This window comes from Scyliorhinus canicula, chromosome 11, assembly GCF_902713615.1.
Source record: "Scyliorhinus canicula chromosome 11, sScyCan1.1, whole genome shotgun sequence".
NCBI lineage: Eukaryota > Metazoa > Chordata > Chondrichthyes > Carcharhiniformes > Scyliorhinidae > Scyliorhinus > Scyliorhinus canicula.
Window position 1 is genome coordinate 17,036,315 of NC_052156.1, and position 14,339 is coordinate 17,050,653.

At 48.8% G+C, this 14,339-nt stretch overlaps 1 protein-coding gene across 1 annotated transcript in view; it reads left to right on the forward strand.

Annotated features, from left to right (window-relative positions):
- The window catches only part of sema3fb (sema domain, immunoglobulin domain (Ig), short basic domain, secreted, (semaphorin) 3Fb), a 256,825-nt gene that overhangs the window by 169,263 nt on the left and 73,223 nt on the right, over nucleotides 1-14,339 (forward strand). Inside the window, exons 4-5 of the mRNA XM_038812020.1 lie at nucleotides 5,120-5,182; nucleotides 10,476-10,595. Of these exons, the coding sequence (XP_038667948.1) occupies nucleotides 5,120-5,182; nucleotides 10,476-10,595 (183 nt within the window). The remainder of the gene's footprint in view (nucleotides 1-5,119; nucleotides 5,183-10,475; nucleotides 10,596-14,339) is intronic.

The following is a 14,339-nucleotide window of genomic DNA, read 5'->3' on the forward strand; positions in this document are numbered from 1 at the left end:
AATTCTCCCTCTGTGTAGCCGAACAGGCGCTGGAATGTGGTGACTAGAGGATTTTCACAGTAACCTCATTGCAGTGTTAATGTAAGCCTACTTGTGACAATAAAGATTATTATTATAGTCTCTAATGAAATACATTTGCCAAGTAAACCTTCCATGAAAAAGGAAGCTCAGTGGAATGTCAATGGATTTGAATCCCTTTCAGAAATCATTAGAAAAGTATTAATGGCATTCGGTGATAAGAATCAGAGGGGGAAAAAAGCAAATTGTCTTAAAGCTACATAGAATATGTTAATTCTTCTTGTCAAAGAATAAAAATTCTGCTAAAGAATTCAGGAGTCATTGATGAGGAGTATACAAGACTCATCGAAGAGATTAGTGCAAAATGTGAAATATGTAAAAAGTATCAGAGAATACGCAACATGTCCAAAGATGTGCGGGTTAGGCGGATTGGCCATGCTAAATTGCCCGTAGTGTCCTAAAAAGTAAGGTTAAGGCGGGGGTTGTTGGGTTACGGGTATAGGGTGGATACGTGGGTTTGAGTAGGGTGATCATTGCTCGGCACAACATCGAGGGCCGAAGGGCCTGTTCTGTGCTGTACTGTTCTATGTTCTATGTCCTCTTTCCATTGACATTTAGTCTTTCTACAGAAAGGTATTATAGATAAAGTCATGGAGAAATTGATAGGGACTGGGGACACCAGCTAAGATAATGGAGGTGAATTTGCTGAGATTAGACATGCATATGAAAACATAAACATTGTGGTTATGAATGCCACAGCTGAAAGTTCTTTCAGCAATGGACTCTGTTAAAGGCTTTGCACAATGATGGATGGTAAACCCAACTGTAAGTTGACAACTGCGCTGCCAAGGGCAGTTCGTGCACTTCAGATAGTTGGAGGTTACAGCCCCTAATCAATTGACCTATAGGAGGAATCCCAAATAACCTTCTGTGCTGAGTAATAGGCCTCTTGCTCTAGAGGGAGCTACAACAAGTTCAATTTTTCTGCACATTGGAATGCTTCATATGCAGGGAGAAGAACTTTCATCAAGGCTGAGGTCTTGGAGAAAATTCAAGGGCATTGTATAAGATATCTGAGGTGGTCTTTAATTCTTGATGTTGTGTTGCACAAGAGAGGGTCATAAGGAATATAAATGCCCTGGTAAGGGAATTGGGCACAATGGTAAGTCAGTGGTTATCCAACATGGTAATCTATTAGTTCATCATGGTTAACTGAGATAGTTTACAAGCTTTCAGAATATAAGCAGCTGATAGAAGAGGCATCCTGGACCTCACGTACTCAGGTGTTTTGCAGTGCCATTCCTAGGGAACAGGATGCAATAGATCAGGAACTGGAAGGTGATGAGCTGAGTAATCATGCCGCACAGGACATGGTTGTCATGTTCAAAAGCCAATTGCCAAATGTGGGGACTCAGGTGACACGGCTAGTGTCACTGTCTGTGCAGAGTCTGCACGTTCTCCCCGTGTCTGCGTGGGTTTCCTCCGGGTGCTCCGGTTTCCTCCCACAAGTCCCAAAAGATGTGCTTGTTAGGTAAATTGGATATTCTGAATTCTTTCTCGGTGTACGCGAACAGGCGTCGGAGTGTGGGCGACTAGGGGTTTTTCACAGTAACTTCATTACAGTGTTAATGTAAGCCTACTTGTGAATCTAATAAAGATTATTATGATTATATAAGACCATAAGACGTTGCAGCAGAAATAGGCCATTCGGCCCATTGAGTCTGCTTCGCCATTCAACGAGACATGACTGATGTGATCTGATAATCCTCAAATCCGCTTTCCCGCCTTATCCCTATTCCCTTTGATTCTCTTACTGTTCATTTCAGCCTTGAACATACTTCACGACCCAGCCTCTACAAAAAAATTCCACAGATTCACTACCCTCTAAGAGAAGAAATTCCTCCTCATCTCTGTCTGAAATGGGAGACCCCATACTCTGAGATTATACCCTCTGGTCCTAGACTCTCCCACAAGGGGAAACATCCTCTCAACGTCTACCCTGTCAAACCCCCTGAGAATCCTAAATATCTCAATAAGGTCACCTCTCATTCTTCTAAACTTCAATGAGCACAGGCCCAACCTACTCATAAGAAAATCCGTCCATACCCGAAATCAACCTATTGAACCTTCTCTGGACTGCCTGCAATGCCAGGATATCTTTTCTTGTGTTCGGGGACCAAAACTATTCACAGTATTCCAGGCGTGGTCTGACTAGTGCCTTGTATAGTTTTAGCAAGACGTCCCTATTTTTATATTCCACTCCCTTTGAAATAAAGGCTGACATTCTATTCGCCTTTCCTCTGACCTGCTCAACTTGCATGCTCGCTTTTATGATTGATTCGAGAGGAATTAGCTAGTTGGAAGGAATTCTGAGTTTATTCTGAAGTACTAGATTAAGGGACAGTCGGCCTTGTCACACAGATGGATTTGTATGGAAAAAGTAGGATTAATGAGGTTAAAGCAAGGGAAATAAAGACACACCTCAGAGACAGGCAGGAGGGAATAAAAATAACACTCGCATCCATCTAACGCCTCAGCACATCTCTGAACAGTTCTCAAAGGGCTTCACACAAATTGCTTTTTGAAACACAGCAAACAAGTCGATGAATCGCAGCTTTAGATTAGCAGACGGTAAAAAGGAGACCTGGGGAGATCATGAAGGGGAGTTGCTGTATTTCCAATGAATGATTGTCAAAAGTTAGCAGTTGCTTTGCGTCGCCCAGGACCCATATAGAACATAAAGTAATTCAGTTGTTTTGCTGTTAAAACCCAGTCATTCTGAGCTGTATAAACATCCCTGATACTACACTCTTGACCCACTTAGCTATTCCAGGCTGACTGGTTGTGTGAAATAGCTCCAGTTCTCATTTAGCATGTGATTCACAGGAGCTATAATAAGGGAATCGCTTTGTAGTTCCAAGGCTGAATTAGAGGGCAGTTAACATCTAATATATTAACAACAAGTGTGACTAATTTCAACACAATGTTTAATTCTTTCATGGGACGTGACAGTCGTTAGCATGGCCAGCATTTATTGCCCATCCCTAAATGTCCTTGAGAAGGTGGTGGTGAGCAGCACAGTGGTTGGCACAGTTGCTTCACAGCTCCAGGGTTCCAGGTTCGATTCCCGGCTTGGGTCACTGTCTGTGTGGAGTCTGCACGTTCTCCCAGTGTCTGCGTGGGTTTCCTCCGGGTGCTCCGGTTTCCTCCCACGGTCCAAAGATATGCGGGATAGGTGGATTGGCCATGCTAAATTGCCCTTGGTGTCCAAGAAGTTTAGGTGGGGTTTACTGGGTTATGGGGATAGGGTGTGGGCTTGGGTAGAGTGCTCTTTCCCAGGGTCGGTGCAGACTCGATGGGCCAAATATCCTTCTTCTGCACTGTAAATTCTATGATTTTTGAACCTTTGCAATCCATCTGGTGTAGGTACACCTAATCTGCTGTTAGGGAGAGAGTTCCAGGTTTTTGACCCAGCAACAGTGAAGGAATGGCAGTGATATGATACAGTATGGGTATCATCAATGCAGTGTAACTATTATCAACACTGTGCGAGTGTTATACAGTGTGGCAATTATCACAGTGTGAGTATTCTCGATGCTGAGTATTATCCTGCAGTGTATTATCACACAGTGGAAGTATTGTCAACACAGTGTTGGTGTTATAGACAGTGTGAGTATCTGGCAGTGTATTATCCAGTGTGAGTATTATAGGAGGGCTGGTTAGCTCAGATGGCCAGCATGTAGTGCAGAATGACACCAACGGCAAGGACTCAACCCCCATACCGGCTCTGATAGTTCACGGTGGGCTGCCTTTTTGCCTTGCCTTATGCCTTCTGTGAAGCTGTGCCCCATAAGCATTCGAATCACTGTTTCCCTCTCCAGCGCCGGCCCTAGGGTTGCTGGCGCCCTGGGCAAGCTGAACTTCGGCGCCCTTCGGCGGGGGGGGTCGGGCCGGTTCGGGGTCGGGGGTGGGTCGGGGTCGGGGGTGGGGCGGGGGGGGGGGGGGGGGGGTGGGGCGGGGGGGGGGGGGGGTCGGGGGGGGGGGGGGGGGCAGGGCGGGGGTCCGGGGGGGGGGGGGCGGGGGGGGGGGGGGGTCAGGTCGGGTCGGGGGGGGGGGGGCGGAGTGACCTGGTATATGATCGGGACTCACCGATCGGCGGGCCGGTCTCTCTGTCGGCAGGTCTCTGACGCCGGTCACGCACTCGTTGATGGCGCCCCCTAGCACATGGCGCCCCGGGCGACTGCCCGAGCTGCCGGTATCTTGAGCTGGCCCTGTCCCTCTCCCACTAACAGAGAGAGTGATGCCTATGGTCCCTCGTGGACTATGGTTAAATACCAATATCAATACAGCATTAGTGTTGTGAGGTTTTACAGCACAGAAAGAGGCCCTTCGGCCCATCGTGTCCACGCCGACCATCAAGCACCTATCTATTCTGATCCAGCACTTGGTCCATAGCCTTGTATGCTGTGGCATTTCAAGTGCTCATCTTTTTTGTCATATTGGGGGTTATTGGAGCCTGGAATGTTTTACCACAAGTGACCATTGAGAGAAGAGGCGGGATTTTACGTTGCCAGTCCGCCACCCCTACTGCTGCCAGCGAGGACGGAGAATATGGCCTTCAGCCAAATCTCCAATCACTGCAGCGTGGCCGGAGAATCCTGCTGGTGTGAAGGAACGGAGAATCCCGCCGGCATGAAGGAACGGAAAATCAAAGTCAGGCTGGATTCTCCGGCGGAGGAATGCTCCGGTTTGCCCGCAGCCCAGGAGTTTCCCGACGGCGTGTGGCTGCCCCGCAATGGGAAACCCCATTGACCGGCCGGCGTAACAGAGCATCCCACCGGCGGGGTGAGGCAGAAATCTGGCCCGGCGGGGTGGAGAATCCAGCCCAGGGTCTACAAATCCATTTGACAGGAAATTAAATGCAGATATTTAAAATGGAAGATTGTGAAAGGATTTAGGAAATGTCTGGAAAATGGGGTTCAAGTAGACAGCTCCAAGTGAAGCGTGAGCGTCAAACAACAGCATAGCCTCGCTGGGATAGTATTCTGTAATTTACCTAATTCTCTCCATGGAAACCAACGTTGCCTTTCATTTCTTTCAGATTCACTGGTCCGTCAGTCAGCAAAGGCGAGATGAGTGCGTTCTTTCTGGTAAAGATCAAAACGTAAGTGCTTGAACTCCCTAACCTTCTCTCCTCATTGACTAAAGTTCCACAACTATGGAAAGAATGTTTGCCATTCACAGTGTCACAAGAGGACGAGCCGTTATACGGGCCTTATCACTTCCTAGGGAGGTCCCCACCAATAGCTTATTTATCAGATGCAGCCATGGTCGTATAACGTTAAGATGGGGACCAATTTGCCTGCGGGTAAGTAAAGGTCAATCATTTTACGATGGAGAATTTTTTTCCTCCAGGGCATCTAAATCGCCTCCTCTTGGGAGAAAGGGCCACGTGAGTTTCTCTTCCCGTCCCTGTTCATCTGAACAAACAAACTCAGGTTGACAGCTCATCCAAAAGACCAGCATTTTCAGCACACCTTCAGTACGGCACAGATTTGTCAGCAGACAGGTGCAAGGCTTGGGGAGTGGGGCATTGAACCCGCAATTGTTTTACCAGGCAGCCCGAGTGGTGCCAACAGAGCCAGACTGGCACTCTAATAATTGTGTAGCAGATCAATAGCGCTGTCTTTTAAAAAGAAATACTGTTTCACCTGTGTTGCACTGTGTCGCACACTAAAATGCTTGTTTTCAACTAGTAATATTGTTTTGTTGAACTGCACCGAGCTCCAACAAATGCCTGAGTAATGATATAATGTTAGAACTGGTATCACAAGCCCCATTTCCAGGATCTCACAAGGATTAACTGTTGACTTACCTATAAATGCTGATGGGCATCTACTGACCCCTATTTTATAGGCTTTCTAACCGAGGGTCCCCAGACATGTAAGCAATCCTCAGCTAAAGCATTTCTGCCGAACTATTATTGGATTTATGGACATTGCTGGATTTATTGACACTCTGCTGCTCAACCCTAATGAACAAAAAAGGTTTTCCATATCATAACACTGTTTTTCATCGGCTAGACCAGGGGATACTAAGGAATGTATTAATCCTTATTCACACATGGATAACCTTAAAAAGCCATGGTTTACATAACCCACTGTCAGCCATCGATAAACCATACTGTTCGCCAACCTGCCCACCTCAGCCTACAATAACAACTTGTATTTACAGAGCACCTTTAATGTACCGAAACACCCCAAGGCCTTTTACTGGAAAATAATTAGACAAAAATTGACACTGAGCGAAAGGAGTCTAAAAACTTCAAGGTGGGTTTTAAAGAGCATCCTAAAAAGTGAGAACGGTGGAGAGAAACAAGGAGGACATTCCAGAACTCACTTTACCTTTATGTCAACATTTATTACCTTTTCCTCATTGTCCTGAGGGTTAACGGTAGGAGTCAGGAGTTATAAGTAGACCAAGCCAGGTACAGTATACATAGAACATTACAGCGCAGTACAGGCCCTTTGGCCCTCGATGTTGCGCCGACCTGTGAAACCACTCTAAAGCCCATCTACACTATGCCCTTATCATCCATATGTTTATCCAATGACCATTTAAATCCCTTAATGTCGGCGAGTCCACTACTGTTGCAGGCAGGGCATTCCACACCCTTACTACTCTCTGAGTAAAGAACCTACCTCTGACATCTGTCCTATATCTATCTCCCCTCAATTTAAAGCGATGTCCCTCGTGCTAGCCACCACCATCCAAGGAAAAAGGCTCTCAATGTCCACCCTATCTAATCCTCTGATCATCTTGTATGCCTCAATTAAGTCACCTCTCAACCTTCTTCTCTCTAACGAAAACAGCCTTAAATCCCTCAGCCTTTCCTCGTAAGATCTTCCCTCCATACCAGGCAACATTCTGGTAAATCTCCTCTGCACCCTTTCCAATACTTCCACATCCTATAATGCGGTGACCAGAACTGCAACACTCCAAATGCGTTTTGTAAACTCACTTTGCCAAAAGGGACGTTAATAATCCGGTTAAATTTTAATGAGAACCCAACAACTTCCATGGTTATTATTTTCTGGTGTGCAAGACGAGAACAGAATTGGAACTAAAACAGAAAAAATTCCGCAGATCTGGCAGCATCTGTGAAGAGAGAAAATAGAGTTAATATTCCAGTCCCTCCCCCTTCCCGACGCAGCGTGATCTCCAGTGGCGGAGGCAGCTTGCCATTGGCCATCGGCAGGATCTTCAGGTCCAGCCGATGTCTTCGGCATTTTGTGTGGTTCGCCCTTCCCGCCACCGGGGGTGCACTGAGGGGAAATCGCCTTTGGCAGGCCAGAAGATCCCACCTGTAGGAAGGGTCAGCAAATCCCGCCCAACGTTTTGAGTCTGAATTAAGATTCCAATGGTGCTATTCTGAAGAGAAGTTCTCCTTGATGCTCTGGTCAATATTTATCACTCGACCCATATCACCGAAACAGATATCTGGTCATTAAGAGAATTGGAATTTGTTGTCTTTTCAATGGTAGTGCTGTTACAATTCTGAAAGGCTGTTATTTAAAAAAAGCTTTGATAAGTGACAGCCAGTATGTTCATCTCAATCATTTGCTTGAAGATCTTGCTATGGGATCCTGCCAAGAACCCAAGGAGCAGCATAGAGGCACAGTGGTTAGCAGTGCTGCCTCACACGCCAGGGACCAGGAACCAGCTTTGGATGAATGTCTGCATAGGGTTTCCACGTTGTCCCCATGTCTGCGTGGGTTTCCTCCGAGCAGCACGGTAGCATGGTGGTTAGCATAAATGCTTCACAGCTCCAGGGTCCAGGTTCAATTCCCGGCTGGGTCACTGTCTGTGTGGAGTCTGCAAGTCCTCCCCGTGTGTGCGTGGGTTTCCTCCCACAGTCCAAAGATGTGCGGGTTAGGTGGATTGGCCATGCTAAAATTGCCCGTAGTGTAAGGTTAATGGGGGGATTGTTGGGTTACGGGTATAGGGTGGATACGTGGGTTTGAGTACGGTATTCATTGCTCGGCACAACATCGAGGGCCGAAGGGCCTGTTCTGTGCTGTACTGTTCTATATTCTATGCTCCGGTTTCCTCCCACAGTCCAAAAATATGCAGGTTAGGTGAATTGGCCCTGCTGAATTACCCCTTAGTATCTAAAAAGATTGGGTGGGGTTACCGGGATAGGGTGGCGGAGGGGGTGGGTGGGCCTAGATGGGGTGCTCTTTTGGAGGGCTGGTGCAGACTGATGGGCCGAATGGCCTCCTTCTGCACTGTAGGGATTCTACGATTATCAGAAGAAAGTGACAATATTTATTGGATTTGCGATCAAATCTCTTTATCGCTCCTCATCGCCCCTGTTTCAGGATTTGCTGACTTTGCTGGTGAAATCAATGCAGTCCGACAAGAAAAAAAATAACTTGCATTCAAATGGGGCCTTTCAGAACCTCCGAATGCCCCCAAAGCTCTCTACAGCTATTGAGGTACCTCTGAAGTGTGTCCAATGTTAAAGGAAATACAGCAGCCATTTTGTGCACAGCAAGTTCCAACAAACAGCAATGTGTTCATGGCCAGATAATCTGCTCTGGTGATAGGGATAAATGTTGACCAGGACACCCAGGAAAATTCTTATTTTCTTTGAACTAATACCATGGGAAGCTTAATTTAGCTCAGAGGGCAGACAGAGTTTCGATTTAATATCTCTCTCATCTGCAATGCGGCCCAATGCACCACTCCTTAGCCTAGACTTTTGAATCATCGAGGTCTACAGCACAGAAAAGACGGCACGCTTTGTGCACAGGTCCCTGGAGTCGGACTCAAACCCAGGACTGTCTGACTGAGAGGGGAGAGTGCTCCCCTCCCACTGAGCTGTAACTGATGTCTAAATGGCCATTCGCAACCACGCCCCTCCACAAGCCTAACAAGAAACCTTGGTTCAAGGGAACATAGGAAATGTTAGCCAGTGTTTGCTCTTATGGGATCAAGGATAGGGCCTGCAAGCAGTCATTTCCTGAATGTTTGTGTTCATCGCTTGAACTGAACCGACATTTTAGACAATAACAAGGCTGGAGTAATTGTGGGCCAACAGTGTGGAGGAAAGCCAGCTGCCTGTGGTTTCTAGGCTCGGGCTCTCCGGGGCCCCGGCACTGGGTCGAGTTCCTCGCCTTCTCACTCCTGCTCAAGGTGACACGCTGCTTCTTTTCAAATAACACACCTCTCTCTCCCTGTCTGACTCAGCAACAGGGAGGCCAGAGGGGCAAACACAAAGAAGCCTTTAAGCCATCAGAGCCGATGCCTTTTTCTCCCCTGTCGCCTCTTCCTCGTTCACTCATCCCTCAAAAGTAACACAGCTGACAACCAACTCACTGGAAAAATAACCAAGTGTGGTAACCTGACCCTCTGAGAAAGTCCCAAAGTCAGACATTTACATCTTGACTGACTTTTTGTTATTAATATTTAGCGTTGTTACAAATGACAGAGATACAATATATTACCCGCTTAATCACTTAAAATCTTTTTTCCGTAAGTTCTTTGTGGTGTAATTGTGGCTGTCAAAGTGAGGGATGATATATACTGAGGAAATAAATGCTTCCTTTTTTTTCATGCTCTAGCTATGTAGAGTACAGTATGGTTCACGTATGATGTAGGGATATTAAAACATGTACATATAAAATGGTTTCAGAAAAGTGGTCTTGCTCCTCCAATTCTGGCCCCCGCAACGTGCACAATTTTAATCGCTACGCCATTGGCAGACGTGCCTCCAGATGCCGAGGTCATGGGCTCCAGAATTCACTCCGTCAACCTCTCTGCTCCCTGCCTCTCTTGTCTTCTTCAAGATTCTCCTTAATCCCAACCCAGATTTTTGTTCACCTGTCCTAGTATCACCATATGTATGTAGCTTGGTTTTATCAATAAAGCCAATTTTTATTTCACTCCTGTGAAGGGATTCGGGGTGCTTTATCACACTGAAGGTGTGACAGAAATATAAGTTGTTGTTGTGTCCACCAGGAGCTAGGCGAGGGAACCTCCTTGAGTGATTTTGCATTGGTGCCATTTGGATCAGCTTCATTTTGGCTCCTGATATTCAGCTATGTTTCTTAGTCCAACGACAGAATTGTGGCCCAGTCTTGTGCCCCAATAGTGCCCAGTCCATATACAACAGGACGAAGCTAATCACCTTCGCCCTGTCAGATCAAGAAGGACTGAATGAGCCATGTCCCCTTTCCCCCTGTGACAACGCCAGCTTCTGAGCCAAGTTCTAAACCAGCATTGCTACGGTTCATGCGCACTGGTATTTGACCTAGCAGAGATTGCTGCTTGAACAAATACCAAGGTGCCTCCCCAAGCTTTTTGGCGGGAGCATTCAGCTTTATCGTGGAAATTAGGTTTCATTGACTGTTCATATAATTATAATTGCTTCCTTTTTGTTCTCATTCTGTCAGGGCGAGTGTGCAAATTTTATCTGCCTCATTGAGCCTTGGAACCGAACGCACCTGTATGTCTGTGGAAGTGGAGCTTATCATCCTGTCTGCACATATGTGAACAGAGGCCGTAAGGCAGAGGTAAGCAGCGGCTGACAAAGGGTCCGATATTCCCGCATTACCTTGGACTGGCTCCTTTACACAGGAATTATTAAACAGATTAAAAGACATTTTGCCTCTCACTAACCTGATCATAGCACAATACGATGTAATGGGGGTACTGACTAATCGTAACCATCTAAGTCAATTTGTCTACAATATGCGCAGATATGGGCCGGGATTTATTGTTGGTGACGGGGTGTTTTGGGGGGGGGGGGGGGGCAGCGCCGCCATAAGCAGCGGCCACCTCCAGTAATCCTCCAAGGCCCAGCCAACAGATCAGTGCAGTAGGTGAATGGGGCGGGATGGAGGTGTCGCAGGGAGGGGAGTTTGCCAGAGACGGGTTGGCGGGAGGGGAATTGGAGACAGGGACAGAGAGGTATCTTTCACTGCTACACCCCCTCCACCCACACCTGGCTGCAGGCAAACATGACGGGGCACTGACTAGCCAGGAGAGCCCTGCAGGTCCCTTTGAATCCCTTGCCACCACCAAATTCTGTTGGGCCCAAGGATAATTGGTGTCAAGTGGCTCAGTAAAGGGCCTAACTAACATCCACCCACCGGCAGATGGGATCCCCGCGTCTGGTCCTTCCCGCCACATCTTTTTTTAGATCGTTTCCATGACACCAGGAATCTGTGCGGGCACTCCAGCCCAGTTCCCTCAGCACCCTGCTCCTCCACCATCACGCTCACTCTGACAAACGCTCCATTATATCCCGCCCATCAGGTAAGCGACAAAGCCCCAGCGCCGAAGAGTTTTTCCGAACCGTAGTCAACTGCTCATCAGAAGCACTGTCCACTTACCACACAGCACATCTCAAATCACTGTGCCCTGGAATATATTTTCTGGAAGAAACCTACTCGACTTACCTCCGAATGAATCAGGGCTATTTGCTCCCATTTTCTCACAAGGAACCTTAGATTTACCACCTGCTCATTGAAATAATATTCCAGCAGGTTAGTCTTGAATTTACTTCCAGTCCAGTGAGGCCTCTGTTCTCCAGTCATATTGGTCTGGACAAGGTGAAGCAATTTGCCTTTGTCGATGTGTCTAGTCTTATAAGAATCCTAAACACAGCAATCCTATCATCTCTCAGACGGCTCTGCTCCATGAAATTTTTTTTTTTCATAACTGCTACTCATAATCCAATCCCGACCATTACCTCCGATACTCTGTTTGCTCTGTTCTGTATCCAATGTCCATTTAGTATGGTGGTGACCAGAATTTACTTCCTGAAATCCAAGCACTCTGCGGGCAGGGGGCGCGATTCTCCGAGGCCGCGCCGGTTGGGAGAATCGCCGGCCGCGCCATTTTATCGCGCGACGCCGGTCCGACGCCGTCCCGCCATATTCCCAACCGGCGAGAACGGCCCCATCGAGTTCTGCGCCACGCCAGCCGGAGAATCGCCTGAGACACTCACAACAGCGATTCTCCGATACCCCCGCCATTCTCTGGCCCGGATGGGCCGAGCGGCCGCTTCGATCCGACAGGTTCCGGCCGGCGCGTCCACACCTGGTCGCTGCCGGCGGGAACTGTGCTGGAACGCTGGTGGGGGGGCGACCTGTTGGTGGGGGGGGGATTCGTTCACCGGGGGGGGGGGGGGGGGTGCCTCCGATGGGGTCTGGCCCTCCGATGGGGTCTCTGGCCCACGGTTGGGGCCCACCTACCACCTATCGGCGAGCCAACCTCTCTAAAGGAGGACCTCCTTTACTCCGCTGCCCCGCAAGATCCATCCGCCATCTTCTTGCGGGGCGGCCTTGGGGAGGATGACAAACGCGCATCCGTGTGTTGGCGCCAGCCAACGTGCATGGGTGACTTCATTTATGCGACGCCGGCCGTGTCATTTACGCGGCGCCAAGGCCTAGCTCGCGTAAAATGCGCGACGCCGCTTCTAGCCCCCCGGGGGCAGGAATATGGGGGGCTGCTGGGAGAGGGCTCCGACGCCGGAGTGAAACACTCCAGTTTTCACTCCGGCGTCAGGACTTTGTCTCCATTTCGGAGAATCGCGCCCAGGATTTTCTGGGCCCACCAGAAACCAATGGGCTTTTGGCTGGGACGCTGAACCTCCCATGGCGGGTCCCACCACGGCAGGGTTGGAAAATCCCGGCCTACATCCACTATCGAGCTGCTTTGTCATATTCCCTTTTTTTTCCACATTTAGAGTGCCCAATTCATTTTTTTCCAATGAAGGAGCAATTTAGTATGGCCAGTCCACCTACGCTGCACATCTTTGGTTTGTGGGGACCAAACCCATGCAAACACGGGGAGAATGTGCAAACTCCACATGGACAGTGACCCAGAGCCGGGATCGAACCTGGGACATAAGCTTTGTCACATTCTCAACGAAAGCCAGTAAACTAGATTGGGAATACCACTCCTTTATGGAACATAGTACAGGACAGAAGGCCATTCTTTCACAGAGCAATTAGTTCTTTCCAACTCTGTCCCTATATCCCTGCATTTTCATTTTGTTTTTTTGAAAGTTGCTGTTGTAATTGTGCCCAACACCCTGCCAGATGGTGCATTCCAAATTCCAACCACAGCCGGGCAAATCACGCCACGCCGCCCTGGCACCCCCTGCGATTCTCCCCTCCCCACCCCCAATGGCATGTCGCATTTTGCAACACGCCGCTCGGAGAATCGCCGCTCGCCGTTTTTCCCGCCGACCAGCGATTCTCCGGCCCGGATGGGCCGAGCGGCCTGACGACCCCGACCGGTTCACGCCGGCGGCAACCACACCTGGTGGCTGCCGGCAGGAACATCGCGCGACAGGTAAATGTGGGGCCTGTGTGGGGGGGGAGAGAGGATCGAGCACCACGGGCGTGCTCATCAGATGTCTGGCCCACGATCGGTGCTCACCGATCGTCGGGCCGGCGTCTCTAAGAGATGCACTCCTTTCCCTCCGCCGCCCTGCAATGTCAAGCCGCCATGTCTTGCGGGGCAGCGGAGAAGAAGACAGAAACCGCGCATGCGCGGGTTGGAGCCGGCCAACCTGCGCATGCGCGGGTGACGTCACTTAGGTGCGGCCGGCCGCGTCATTCTCGGCACGCCGCTTTGACGCAAGTGTCTGAGATTCGCGCAACGCCGCTCCTAGCCCCCGGCGTGGGGGGGGGGGGAGAATAGGGGGCAATAAGGCCACCATTTATTGCCCCTCCCTAATTGCCCTCGAACTGAGTGCATTTCAGAGGGTTTTTTTTTTAAAGAGTCAACCACATTGCTGTGGGTCTGGAGTCACATGTAGGCCAGACCCGGTAAGGACAGCGGATTGTCTTCCCTGAAGGACATTAGTGAACCGGTGGGCCCTCAATAGACTTTTAATTGCAGGTTTTCTTTTATTGAATTCAAATTTAATGTATCATGGTGGGATTCGAATCTGGGTCCCCAGAGCGTTAACTCCAGGTCTTTGGATTGCTATCCCAGCGACAATACCACTGTGCCACCGCCCGGAAAATACCTGTGAGGGGTGAGTTGTAGGTTCTTTACCCAGCGTGTACAATATTTGTGCCAAAAGTTGATGGAGACAAGCAACAAGCTCTCTGTAGAGCTTACTTTCAACTTTCAAAAAAGGAACTGGATAGACATTTGAAGGAGCAAAATGAAAATGCAGGGATATAGGGACAGAGTTGAAAAGAACTAATTGCTCTGTGAAAGAATGGCCTTCTGTCCTGTACTATGTCCCGTAAAGGGGTGGTATTCCCAATCTAGCTTACTGGCTTTCATTGCGA